This window comes from Thamnophis sirtalis, unplaced genomic scaffold (genome assembly GCF_051295495.1).
Source record: "Thamnophis sirtalis isolate CommonGarterSnake01/CBP01778 unplaced genomic scaffold, rThaSir2_p1.2 scaffold_9, whole genome shotgun sequence".
In the NCBI taxonomy this organism is placed as follows: Eukaryota; Metazoa; Chordata; class Lepidosauria; order Squamata; family Natricidae; genus Thamnophis; species Thamnophis sirtalis.
Window position 1 is genome coordinate 38,139,677 of NW_028261389.1, and position 12,717 is coordinate 38,152,393.

General features: G+C 37.3%; 1 protein-coding gene across 1 annotated transcript in view; it reads left to right on the top strand.

Annotated features, from left to right (window-relative positions):
- Window positions 1–11,819, top strand: part of EPYC (epiphycan) — a 138,666-nt gene extending 126,847 nt beyond the window's left edge. The window contains 1 exon segment of the mRNA XM_087722548.1: window positions 11,653–11,819. Within this exon segment, the coding sequence (XP_087578674.1) occupies window positions 11,653–11,819 (167 nt within the window).
- Window positions 11,820–12,717: the final 898 nt, after the last annotated feature.

The window sequence follows — 12,717 nt, forward strand, 5'->3', positions numbered from 1 at the left end:
CTTGAACTTCCAAAATATTCTCCCACCCTGGCTTGGTGTCAACTGCAAATTTGAAGAATTATCCATCTATTCCCTCATCTAAATAATTCATGAAGATGGTGAAGAGTCCTGGACTCAAAACAGAAGCTGGAGGTACCTATGTTGATGTAATTCCATTGAAGACAACATGCTGGGTGCAATTGATCAGCCAATTACAAATCCATCTGTCTATTTCACATTTTTCTATCATACCAAGAAATAGATTATGTTCTACTTTGTCAAATATCTCACTGATATCCAAGTATACTATGTCCACAGCATTTCATTGGGTCACTAATCTCATCACCTTATCAAAAAAGGCAATAAGTTTTTTCTCACACAATCTATTTTTAATACTGATTAAATATTTCTATTGCTTTACATGTAGAACAAAACAAAAATTTGTCACATTAAAAAATGCAGCCTAACCAGGCAATTACATTGTACTTCAATGCCACTGCCATTCTTCCTATAGGTAGTAGGCTTTTCCTATTGAACACCAGAATCTGAAGCTTGAAGCAATGCTTTCCTTTACCTGGTGGTGGGATAGCCTCATTGCTTGGTTTCTCGTAATACGGGTAGTAATTACATATATGGTTATTTAGAGGTACCTGTATCCCTGGTATTCCATCCCTTTGAAATATTTTTTAGTAAATAAATCGTAGATTTTCTTGGAATCCTATCTGAACATAGGCATTTATTTAGCCTCCCAGACTACAATTTGACCAGATGCTCAAGGGAAGTAAAGAAACTTGGTTTAACTATCAGTTTAAGGTTTAAGGTTTAAGGTTTATTATTTATAGGCCGCCCTTTTCCCTGAGGGGACTCAAGGCGGCTTACAATTTATAGGGAGGGGAATACAAAACAATAAGACATAAACAATACATAAATTAAAATAGAACACAACATTCATTCATCATTCGGGTGGGGACGGATTACAATCTTTATCCCCAGGCCTGACGGGATAGCCAGATCTTGAGGGCTGTGCGAAAGGTCTGGATGGTGGTGAGGGTACGAATCTCCATGGGGAGATCGTTCCAAAGGGTCGGAGCTACTACTGAAAAGGCTCTCCTCCGCGTAGTTGCCAGTCGACACTGACTGGCGGATGGAACTCGGAGGAGGCCTAATCTGTGTGATCTAATAGGTCGTGAGGAGGTAATTGGCAGGAGGCGGTCTCTCAAGTACTCAGATCCACTACCATGGAGGGCTTTATGGGTGGTAAGTAGCACCTTGAAGCGCACCCGGAGATCAACAGGTAGCCAGCGCAGCTCGCGGAGGATAGGTGTTATGTGGGCGAACCGTGGGGCACCCACAATCACTCGCGCGGCTGCATTCTGGACTAGCTGAAGTCGCCGGATGCTCTTCAAGGGCAGCCCCATTCAGCCCCAGAGTTTCTGCAGAAGATATTACCACCAACTATATAATGACAGCAGAGGGTAGTACTTAACTGACCTTAACGGATTCCAAAAAGCTAAGCAGAATTGGATCTGGTTACCACTGGGATATTCTATATCTGAAGGCAAGATTGCGGTTTGGGGTGTGGGGTGTGGGAAGTCATAGAAGAAGACAATATCAGAACTCTTCCATGTTTTTATTTAAAAGAAAAAAAGCTTACAAGGACCTGTCACTGAAGTCACCAACTCATTTGATTTGATATGCCAATCTAAACAAAAAGCAATTCTTGCTAAAGCTCTCTTGTTTTTTTAAACTGTTTATCAATCCTAGTAATGCTGTTTTTATAAGTATAATCTTTATTGCCATTGTACTTAAATACAACGAAATTGGTTTGAAATTTGAAAATCAGATTAGTCAATCTGGGGTGAAGTCGTTAGACATTTTCCATTCTATTCTATTTAATCAGCAAACACCTCTTACCATCTGCCATTAATTCTATAGAAAAGTTAAAAATAAATTCAGCAGATCTTTGAGGAAGATATGAATCAGATAATGTACATGTATTACATATGTGTTAGTTTGGGGAAAGCTCATAATAAAGTGAATGAGCTTGAATTATGGAATAATTTGAATATGGCAGTAAGATTAATTATTGAATGCAGGAAAGGGGTATATTAATGAGGTAAAGCAAGGGTAAGAATAAATAAAATACTTACAGAAAGCTTCAACACTAAGCAGCAAGGCAAGGTATGCAACAACCCTTGATTGTTCAGTGTATCTATATTTCTTTCTCTTATTTCTTGCACTAATTTCTTTGGCTTATTATTTCTTATTCGTTTTCTGCATTTTGCATAACGGGAATAGCATGATGTGTATGTATGTGTAATTGAAGAGAACAAGCAAATACATTTGCCATCAACAATAACAATAACAGTTTAGCTACCTCTATGTTCTTTTCTGTCACAGTTACTAACAATGGAAGGAGAGTAAGGGATAGGGAGAGTTAAGTATCGTCTACCCTATTGTTTATCTCCTGCTCAGAATATCCAGATGGAGTTGCTAATTATTTTGTTTTGTTTTTTAAAAAATGGGTTTTCTTCTTTTGCTTTTTTTTTTTTTTTTTTTTACTAAATCTGCCTTATCATGCATGCAGCTTTTATAGAACAAGTTGTTTTTCAGGTAGAGAAGTATGGGAAAGGGGGGCACATCTGGAAGATAGCTCAGTGGCAGTGCAGTAGAACCTCTGGTCATGACCATAATTTGGTCCATAACCTTGGTCACAAACTGATTTGGTTGGAACCCGAGTCTAATTTTGGAAATTTGGTGCTTACAAAGAAAATGGTGCGGAAGGTGAAATCGCCTGCAAAAAAGGGAAAAAAATGTGCATTTTTTTGGTCAGAACTCGATTTGTTCATGGTCAAAAGTGTTCATGACCAGAGGTTCTACTCTATGTAGTACCATGGTCCTTTAAGCTCCAGTGATAGCTGGCAGATCAAGCAAACCCAATAAATATCGGGGGTGTAAGATAGAAAAGGTGACACATCACAGTAAAACTGAGTGGGTAGCAAAAAGTCATATACTCTACCAAGATAAATCAAAAGGGAGCCATTCCAAGCTGTTAGATCAAGGTCAGATTGTTGGGAAGAAAATATAAGAAAAGTCTGAAAGATTTCATAAATATGTATTCTAGTGCAGGAAACATAGCCTTCTTTCTCCCCCTCACCCCACGTTGCTGCTGTGCATAGTTAATCCATCCACAGATTAGTTGTTTAATCCAATCTTTTGATGGAGCATTTTATTACTTTTTTTAAAAAAAAAGGATTACTTCACTCACTGTGACCTTGAATTTGGTATAGATATCTTCTATGCACCTGTTGTTTATCTCTGCTCCCTGTCCAAAGATTGAAGCAGGCAATATGCAATGCAACAAATGCAACCTAGAAGATACTTCCTTTTTTGTGTGTGAATGAAGAGATAATGATTATTTACATTATAGCTCTGAATTCTTTATTACTGGAAGAACACAACATTAATTGCGAATTGGAGGCTCACATTAAAGGCAGAGAATTTCAGGCTGGACACTAATTCAAGCAACAATAATCAGCTATTACATCTTGAAAGTATTGTGGTAGGTGAGATGGTTTCTTATACTTGTACAAGGCAAATAATGTGATAATTGGCATGCATATATCATTTTTAAATCTTAGATTAATAACATGCCTACATCAAAGCTTTGATTGATTCAGGCACAGCATCTAAAATGTTTAATAATTGAAGAGCTGAAAGGAACAGGGCAGTGAATCAAAGTTGGCTGGCCATTGTCACTACATGAGTTGGGCCTTTCAGACTATTTCTCTGAGTTTTGGGGTTGTTGAGAAGTTTTCGATTTAAGTGATATTATATCTATTTTAAGGATTTTACTAGTGATTGCATGTGATTGTTCCTCAAGGAAAATCTATCACCAACTTTCAGCAATAGTGATTAGAAGTGGAGGCAGAATCTAGGAGTTAACACAAGTAGAAAAAAAGTTAATATACTACATTCAGCCATGAAGCCACCGACTGACAATATACAACATACATCAGGGTTGTCAAAATCACGGTAAGACATTGTCATCATGTGACATATCATGACTTTTTCCGCTTCACTAAACAGGGGGTAGGCATGGCCAGCATGTAGCACATCCAGCCCACAGGCCATGAGTTTGATAGCCCTGACCTACACACTCTTGATAACCAATGCAATAAAGAAAGTAAGCTGGAACTATTGCAGGCAGTTCATTGCCAGTTGTCTTGGGTTATTGTTTAAGTTACCTAGAGTATATCTACGAGACCGTCTTCTGCCACATACCTCCCAGCGACCGATAAGATCACACAGGATGGGCCTTCTCCAGGTGCCGTCGATTAGACAATGTCGTCTGGCGGCTCCTCGGGGGAGGGCCTTCTCTGTAGCTGCCCCGGCCCTATGGAATGATCTACTCCCAGAGATCCAGACCCTCCCCACTTTCTCTGCCTTCCGAAAGGTACTAAAACCTAGCTATTCCGGCAGGCCTGGGGCTGTTGACCTCATGACCTCCAGCCCCACCAAGATTGAGTGCATGATGTGTTTTTTTTAACCTGCTTTTCTTCCCTATTTTTAAATTTTTTTTATTCTTTTAGAGTTGTATCTCTGTAAGCCGCCTGGAGTCCTTTGGGATTGGGCGGCATATAAATTCATTAAATTTGAATTTGAATTTGAATTTGAGTTGCATTAGTGCAGTGGTTCTCAAACTTGGCAACTTTAAGACTTGTGGACTTCAACTCCCAGAATTCTCCAGCCAGCAGAGCTGGAATCTTAAAGTTGCCAAGTTTGGGAACCACTGCATTAGTGAAATGAGTGATCATATAAATTGTTTAAATAAATACTATGTAGGTCTGCTAGATAAATATTTACCAAGGATCATTATGACAAAGATCCAAGTTCATTTCAAAGTATAAATTAAAAATATCCCAGATAAAATTACAACATAGTGGACTTTTATCACAAATATGAATAAGACAGACAGGTGGCCAATATAGATGCCAATGTGTTCAAGTCAGCTTTAGTTTGCGAATCAAAGTGAAATGAGCAGAAAAACTAATTTCACGTCATTATTGGAACTCCAAATGAGGAAGATTATACTTTAATGATGCCCATGCTCACAGAAGGCCCAGCTAGTCCCCACAGAGTTATCAATGTAAAATTGTTTTTGTGAAAACAATTTCACAAAAAAAGATACAGATTTTTTTTAAAAAAGGATAAATCATAAGCATCCCATAAAAAGAGAAGGCAAAGATACATGGCCAAAGTCCAATTTGGTTCCACCACGCATAGTTCATCAAATGACCATGAGGGTAACAGCTGGAATATCAGGAAGAGAAGCAAAGGCAGGAAGTAATTTACATTTTTTTCTAGGACTGCCTCCTGGAAAACTGAAGGATTTAACTCAGGGCTTCCAGTAATTGCACCCAGGCCCCAGCTGTCCACAATCAGGGTTCTTTGGAGAGGATTCATATTCAGCTTATTCCTGGGTAGCCCTTTTCTTATCAATCATTTGAATTAGGCAAATATTTTAAAGTCATATGAGTATTTCAGCACAGAAGACATGCCTTTTTGTATGTGTTTCTTGGAAAGGAACTCCTGTTTTAACCAACGTTATTAAGTTTAAGAAAGCAATAAAATACAAAAGTTGGAAAGGAAAAGATCAGGAAAAAGAAAAAGGAGCTAAAAGGAGAAAATTCTGATTTTCTTAAGTACAGATACAAGCAATGGTGGGATTCAGCCAGTTCACACCACTTTGGGAGAACCATTTGTTAACTTTCTGAACAGTTTGGCAACATGGTTGTTGGAAGAAATCATCAGGGCATAGAACCGGTTGTTAAATTACTTGAATCCCACCACTGGATACAAATATATAAAATGCAACTTCTTACTCTGTTAAAATGGGGGAAAAATGTAATAGAAAAAGTAAACAAATTAAACAATCAAAATGACACTATATTTTGTACTACATCACAAGTGTCAAACTTGTGGCACCAAGTTGTCATCATGGGTTCACCGAAAAAAGGGCGAATGACAAAAGCGTGCCCAACTAAATCGCGGTGACAAAACTGCGAGTTCTAAAGCGCGCTGATGAATGAGCGCTGAAGCGTGGCGACAACAGCACAGCGACAGAAGCGCGCTCTAACCCTAACCCTAACCCTAACCCTAACCCTAACCCTAACCCTAACCCTAAACCTAAACCTAAACCTAAACCTAAACCTAAACCTAAACCTAAACCTAACCTTAACCCTAACCCTAAACCTAACCTTAAACCTAACCCTAAATCTAACCCTTACCTTAACTTAAATCACGCTTTTGTCGGTGCGCTGTTGTCGCCGCGTTGATAATGTCGCGTTGATGAAGTTGCGGTTTTAGTGCCGCGGTTTTGTTGGCGCGGTTTTGTCGTGCGCGCATTTGTCAGGTCATGGTGTCGTGATGTATTGTGACTTTTTTCCCTTCACTAAAATGTGGGTGAGGATGACCAGTGCGTAAACATAAAGGTAAAGGTAAAGGTTCCCCTCTCACATATGTGCTAGTCATTCCTGACTCTAGGGGGTGGTACTCATCTCTGTTTCAAAGCTGAAGAGCCAGAGCTGTCCAAAGACATCTCCGTGGTCATGTAGCTGGCATGACTAAACACCGAAGGCACACAGGATGCTGTTACCTTCCGACCAAAGGTGGTTCCTATTTTTATACTTGCATTTGTACATGCTTTCGAACTGCTAGATTGGCAGAAGCTGGGACAAGTAACTCTATTACACAGCACTAGGGATTTGAACTGCCGAACTGCCAACCTTTCTGATCGACAAGCTCAGTGTCTTAACCACTGAGCCACTGCATCCCTCTCAGGGTAGACATAGTAACAACAAAAATACCCAATAATTCTCTAATCATAACAGATAAAGTCATCAAATCATAAAATTGAAATTTCATTTTTTAATCTTTCTTAAGCATACTTCTAAAGGTTCAGAGAGCTTCCTTGTTTTAAATCTGAGCTGAAGCTGTTAACTCAGATAATTTTATTCTGGGAGATTGGAGGAGAGAGACTTTTTTCCATTATTGATGATTCTCCAGAGGAATGGCTTTTCTCAGGCTGCTACCTCTTTACTAGATTATGTTTGAGAATGTGAGGAAACAAACATCCTTTCTCCTGTACAACTATTGTTCAGAAATTGTGAAATTTACTTCAGGTCATGATAATCCTAACCCTAACCTTCAGAAAAATCCTGAGCAGAGTTGATTCCCTGGAAAGAATATAAAGAAAAAAAAAAGGAACCATCTTTAAACTTCATGTAGATTGAGAAGGCTGGTATATCCGGATATCAGTGAAAACACGCAGGAATATTGTGGAAAGCAATAAATATGTAAAGTGATTGTTTAATTTCAATTTTGATTAGCATTGCTGGAAAAAGCTGAAGCCATTTTCAGTGCACCTAAAATACAGAAATTTGAGTAGATCTTGAATGCAATAACTTGTAACATTGAGATAAAAAGTATATATTTGGTAAAAAAAATGGCAAAAAAAACCCTTAAGAACATTGATATTGGCAAAAAGAAAAAAAAAACTGGGAAATCAAATGACTGAGATGAACAACTAATTAATAAATTCTACTGATATTTACTGAAGATAATTAGTGGACTCTCAGAGAGGACAATTCCAACTATCAGACTCTTGATAATAAAGGTTCTACCCCAATGGATTCATGATCAATCAGGGGAGCCATAAATGTCAAAATAGTCAAATGAATCAGATATCCTTGTGACATTCTTTATGTATTTTACTACAAAGTTAATTATGTATTACCATACTTGTCAGACTAAATATATATTTTATTCTGTTCCTTTTGGAGGTGTTTCCCTCTTAGCATCATCAAGAATATTTATTTATTTGTTTAATAAAATTTTATAGTCACCCAACCCACACTTAGATGATTTCCAGGCAGCTTACAACATTTAAAAATCCACAACAACAAAACTCCCACAAAAATCCCCCCCATCCTTTGGCACCAGCAACATAACTAAGTCACCTTACAGGGGAAATAAGTGACATGAAAATTTAAGAGACAGAGGGACAGATCTGACAAAACCATGTTTTTAGCTCCTTTCAGGAGAGCAATAGGGTAAGGATCAGGAAAATAGATCAGGAGAATGTGTTCCATAAAGAAGGGGTCTCCATAGAGGAGGCCTTTTTCATGGTCCCATCAGATGTATATCCCAAATTGATGGGACCTATAACATACCCTACCTTCCCATCCAAGTAGGCTAGATGGATATAATAAGGGAGAGATCTGGCTCCAAACCATATAAGATTGTAAAGGTGATATAACAGAACCTTGAATTGTATCTAGAAACAGATTGCCAGACAGTACACCTCCCACAAAAGAGGTGACACTTGTGCAAGTCTAGGCTTGTACAAAATTGTTTGACCTACTGCATTATGAATACATACTGGCGTCATTTAGACTTAAGGATTTTCTAAGGTAATTTATTTACCAAAACAGTAAACAATGGTAAAAGATGAAAGAAGCAATAAGCTGTTTGAACAGCTGATTGCTGTTGATTGCTGAGTTACAGTATACATTTTGTGTCACATAAAAGTAATGAAACAATCAATAGAAAAATGTCATTAAACTATCTCTGAGGTAATTATTTAAAACAGATAAATGAAAGATCAATTCATCTTTTTTTTTCAAAGTTCTTCTTGGAAATAATTGCTTTTATTCTACTAAATATCTGGGGAATTAAATGGTTTTGGTTGAGATGTTTGAATTACCAATTCAAACTTTAATTCACAAACCAGTAAAAACCACAAAGTCAATACAACAGGACAAACTTTCACTATTTAGCAGCAGGGATATTTCAATGGACTTACCCATTTTCAATTGGCTTTGGATCATTTATGGGAGAGAAAAAAGTTTGGAATACTGCTTTAGTTGATGGTGAATGCCAGGAACAAGGGAAGGGATGTTCTCTGGTGGTTTTTATACAAACAGTCATGGTATTTCTAAGCAAGGAAGCTTGATTGAAACATCTCACTGTTTCAATGACTCTGGGCAGCTTAGAAAATGATAAAAGAGTAAAAATATAATACAAAATGATTAAAATTAAGATTAAATGAGAAACAAAAAATGAAGATGGCATGTGATATGTGTGAGGGGATCTGAGCCATTTGGGCCAGGTTTTAAGGCTTTTCTGGAAGGCCAGGAGGGTGAGAGCTAACCTCAGCTTCAGTATAGGAATATTTGGGGGGGGGGGTTCATAGAGGAAAAGGCAGTAAGATTGTCCAAATATATTGATTGTTAGGTTATCAATATGCTCATGATATCCACCTATTTTTTTCCATTAAATCTCAGAGAAGATATTAAATGCGTCTCCACACAGATTCTTAGCTGCACAATGAGCACCATTCCATTTATTGGCTCCAGTACATGTCTCCTCATTTCAAAGGCAGCCCACATTTCAGGAAGCCCAAAATATCTGGTGCTCCAATATAGAAATGGTGTTTTCCATATTACCCTGTGTTTAGACTTCACAGGTGGGCAAAATAGGCACACTGATGCCTATAAAGGAGGTAGCCTGGAAATATATATTCTGTTTCAGCTCCTTTTAGTTCTGGCAATTCCTATGGAATCAGCCCTCCTCTCTGTCTTCTTTAGACTGCAAGTACAAGCTCTCCAGTTGAAATAGCAAATTTCTGTTTTCCATTAATGAACAAGGCACATTGTAATGTTGAAAGGACACTACGCAAACTAAAACCATCTCTATCTATTGGCCCTGACCGATTATGTGCCTACTTCTTTAAAAAGCTTTCCACTGTCATAGGAGAACCTCTAAGCATAATCTATGAGATATCTTTCAGAACCAGCTCCATGCTCAACCTATAGTCTTTAGCCACGGTCATCCCCATCTTCAAAAAAGAAGACCTCAGCCTGGTTGAAAATTACAGACAAATCTCACTATGTTGTGTCACCTGCAAAGTCATGGAATCAATCATTAACCAATCCATTACCCACCACTTAGAGACAAACAACCTACTCTCTAAAGAGCAGTTTTGTTTCATAAAAAACATGTCCTGTAATCTGCAACTTCTACACTGCAAAAATATATCGATTACACTACTCAACCAGGATAAAGCCTTTGATTCAGTGGTACATGACAAACTTCTGTTAAAACTAAGTTCTTATGGCATTTCCGGATCCCTACATAAGTGGATAAATCTGTTCCTATCAACAAATACTCAGAATAGGGAGAGCTCTATCAAATCCTGCACCAGTTAACAGTGGTGTCCCCCAAGGCAGCGTCTTAGAACCCATGCTCTTTTATACTTTACATAAATGACCTTTGAGATTATTTCAAAAGCATCTGCATCCTCTTCATTGATGACATAAAACTATTCAACATCACCGACAATGCTGTTGCCCTTAAAAATGACCTTGACTATGTGTCTGAATGGTCTCAACCAACAAATGCTCTGTCTTAAACATTGGCAAAAAAAACCAACCCAAACACCAAATACAAGCTAGGTGGATACAACTTCATAGATGACCCCCACTCTCTCAAGGACCTTGGAGTACTCATATCAAATGATCTAAGTGCCAGAGCTCTCTGTAACAGCATTGCCAAAAAGGTATTAAGAGTTGCTAACCTAATCTTGTGAAGCTTCTTCTCTGGTAATATTGTACTGCAAACTGGGGCATACAAAACCTTTGCTAGACCAATCCTTGAATACAGCTTGTCTGTATTTTTAATTGTCTGTATTTTTAATTGAAATAATGAATTCTGCTAACTGTGTCACCAGCATCACCTACATACCATACTAAATTCTATGTCTTTTGACAAAAAGATTTACAGACTTAATTTTTCTTCTCCTAAAGGAAATAGCTGGGTTTCTTAGTAGGAGTTTAGTTGCATTGATGTGAAAGATCAGTGATTGTTTGAAGCAAAATAGTAAGGAATAGTTTACCCATGTAGGCAAAATTCTGAAAGTGATAGAAATTTTATTTCAGCAATGAGGTTTGACTAAAAGAGCACTGAATCTTTGATGTAAGTTAAAATACTTAAAACAGAGTATTATCTCACTTCCGAAATCCATCAACAATTAGTCTCCATGGTAGCCAGAAATTTTAGCTTGACAAATATTATCAAAAAATACATATTCAAAAAAATGTGGCAAGCAGTGCAAGCAATGATGGCATTTCATACATATTTCATATATGCCAAGTTCATAAATCTAAAATATATGCTTTTTTATTTTATTGCTTGCAAGAGAAACAAATGAATGGAAATCTATGTTTCACCCACTACTATAAAATAATTTAAACAATCAAATGTTCACATTGAACTCAACTGCTGGTGAAAACATAAACATGTCCATTGTACTTACTTGGGAATGATCTGAAATTGTTTGCCGTTGGTTTTTTATTTTATTTTATTACATCTATGTTAATCAGTTTTTCTGAGATCAGTCAGTTTTGACCAAAAATTCTAACATCAACGGGCATCTACAATTATGACATATCTCATATCACCATACAAATGACCTGATATTCATACTGTTTTAGATTTCATAATTCTGTCACTTATAAAACAAGTACCATGGCATGTATAATTTGATTTTGATGTCATAGTGGCTTACTACAAGCTCTGCTGCTTATATCCAATTATTTTTTCTATCTTTAGACATCATGGGAAAACATAGTAAGAAGAGTCAGAATGTTCTGAGAATGAAGATGATTGACCCTATGAATAAGCAACTGTATCAGACTCGTGAATCAAAGTATGCTGCAGAACTGAATGATTATTTTAATGAATCAGTAAATAAAGATGAAACAGATGAACATGTTTAATATGGCTAAGATCGAGTTTGCAAATGAGAACTATTGAAGATATAACCAAATGAGCAAACCTATCAACTTGATCATCTATTTCTTTCTGCAGATTGTTTATTTTACTATCAGGTTTTGACCTTTGAGTGTACTACTCACTAATGAAACAATGGAAGTATCTAGAAAAGTTTAAAATACAAATACTAATTGTATATTGTTATTCTGGGGTATGTGATGGAAAAGTAGCACTGGGAAATATTAAATGTTCCTCAAAGTAGCAGCTGTCCAAACTAAATTATGAGACATTGACAACTAGAAAGATATCTGGAATTCCATATCTGAAATACACTTTTATAAAGGGCAAAAACTCCAGATGTAAAATAATAGCATACAAGCTCCCTACAGCATTTCTAACAAGGTCATTGCTTGGTTTCCAAAGCCCAGGGAAATAGGGTAAAGAGAATCCTGCTTCAGTTTTCTTACTTTATTCTCGGCGCCCTTGAGAATTTTCTTTCTTTCAAATTTCTCCCTGTGATGTTTTGAACTTGTTTGATTGTTGGAGGGGATGAAGTATGCTACTTTGGTGTTGTCCTTTGTTACACCTTTTTTCCACTCCCATTGTTTCCTGTGAGAATGGCAAGAGAGACAACAGTGAGCGTGGGAGAATCATCAAGAGTGCTTCATTCTGAACCCTCCCTAAAAGAAAATGTGATGTTTTGAGATATTCTTTGGAACTCTGCCATTTTAATCTACTCACTGTATGAGGAGGCAATATTTTAAATAATAAAATAAAACAATACATTAAGCATTGCTTACTGTATTAAATGGAAAAGCAGGGGGAGAGGGAGCTTCCCTTCTAAAAGCTCTATGCAAACATGCCAAGCTCTGATCCCCTCTATTACTTCCATTTGGCTGAACG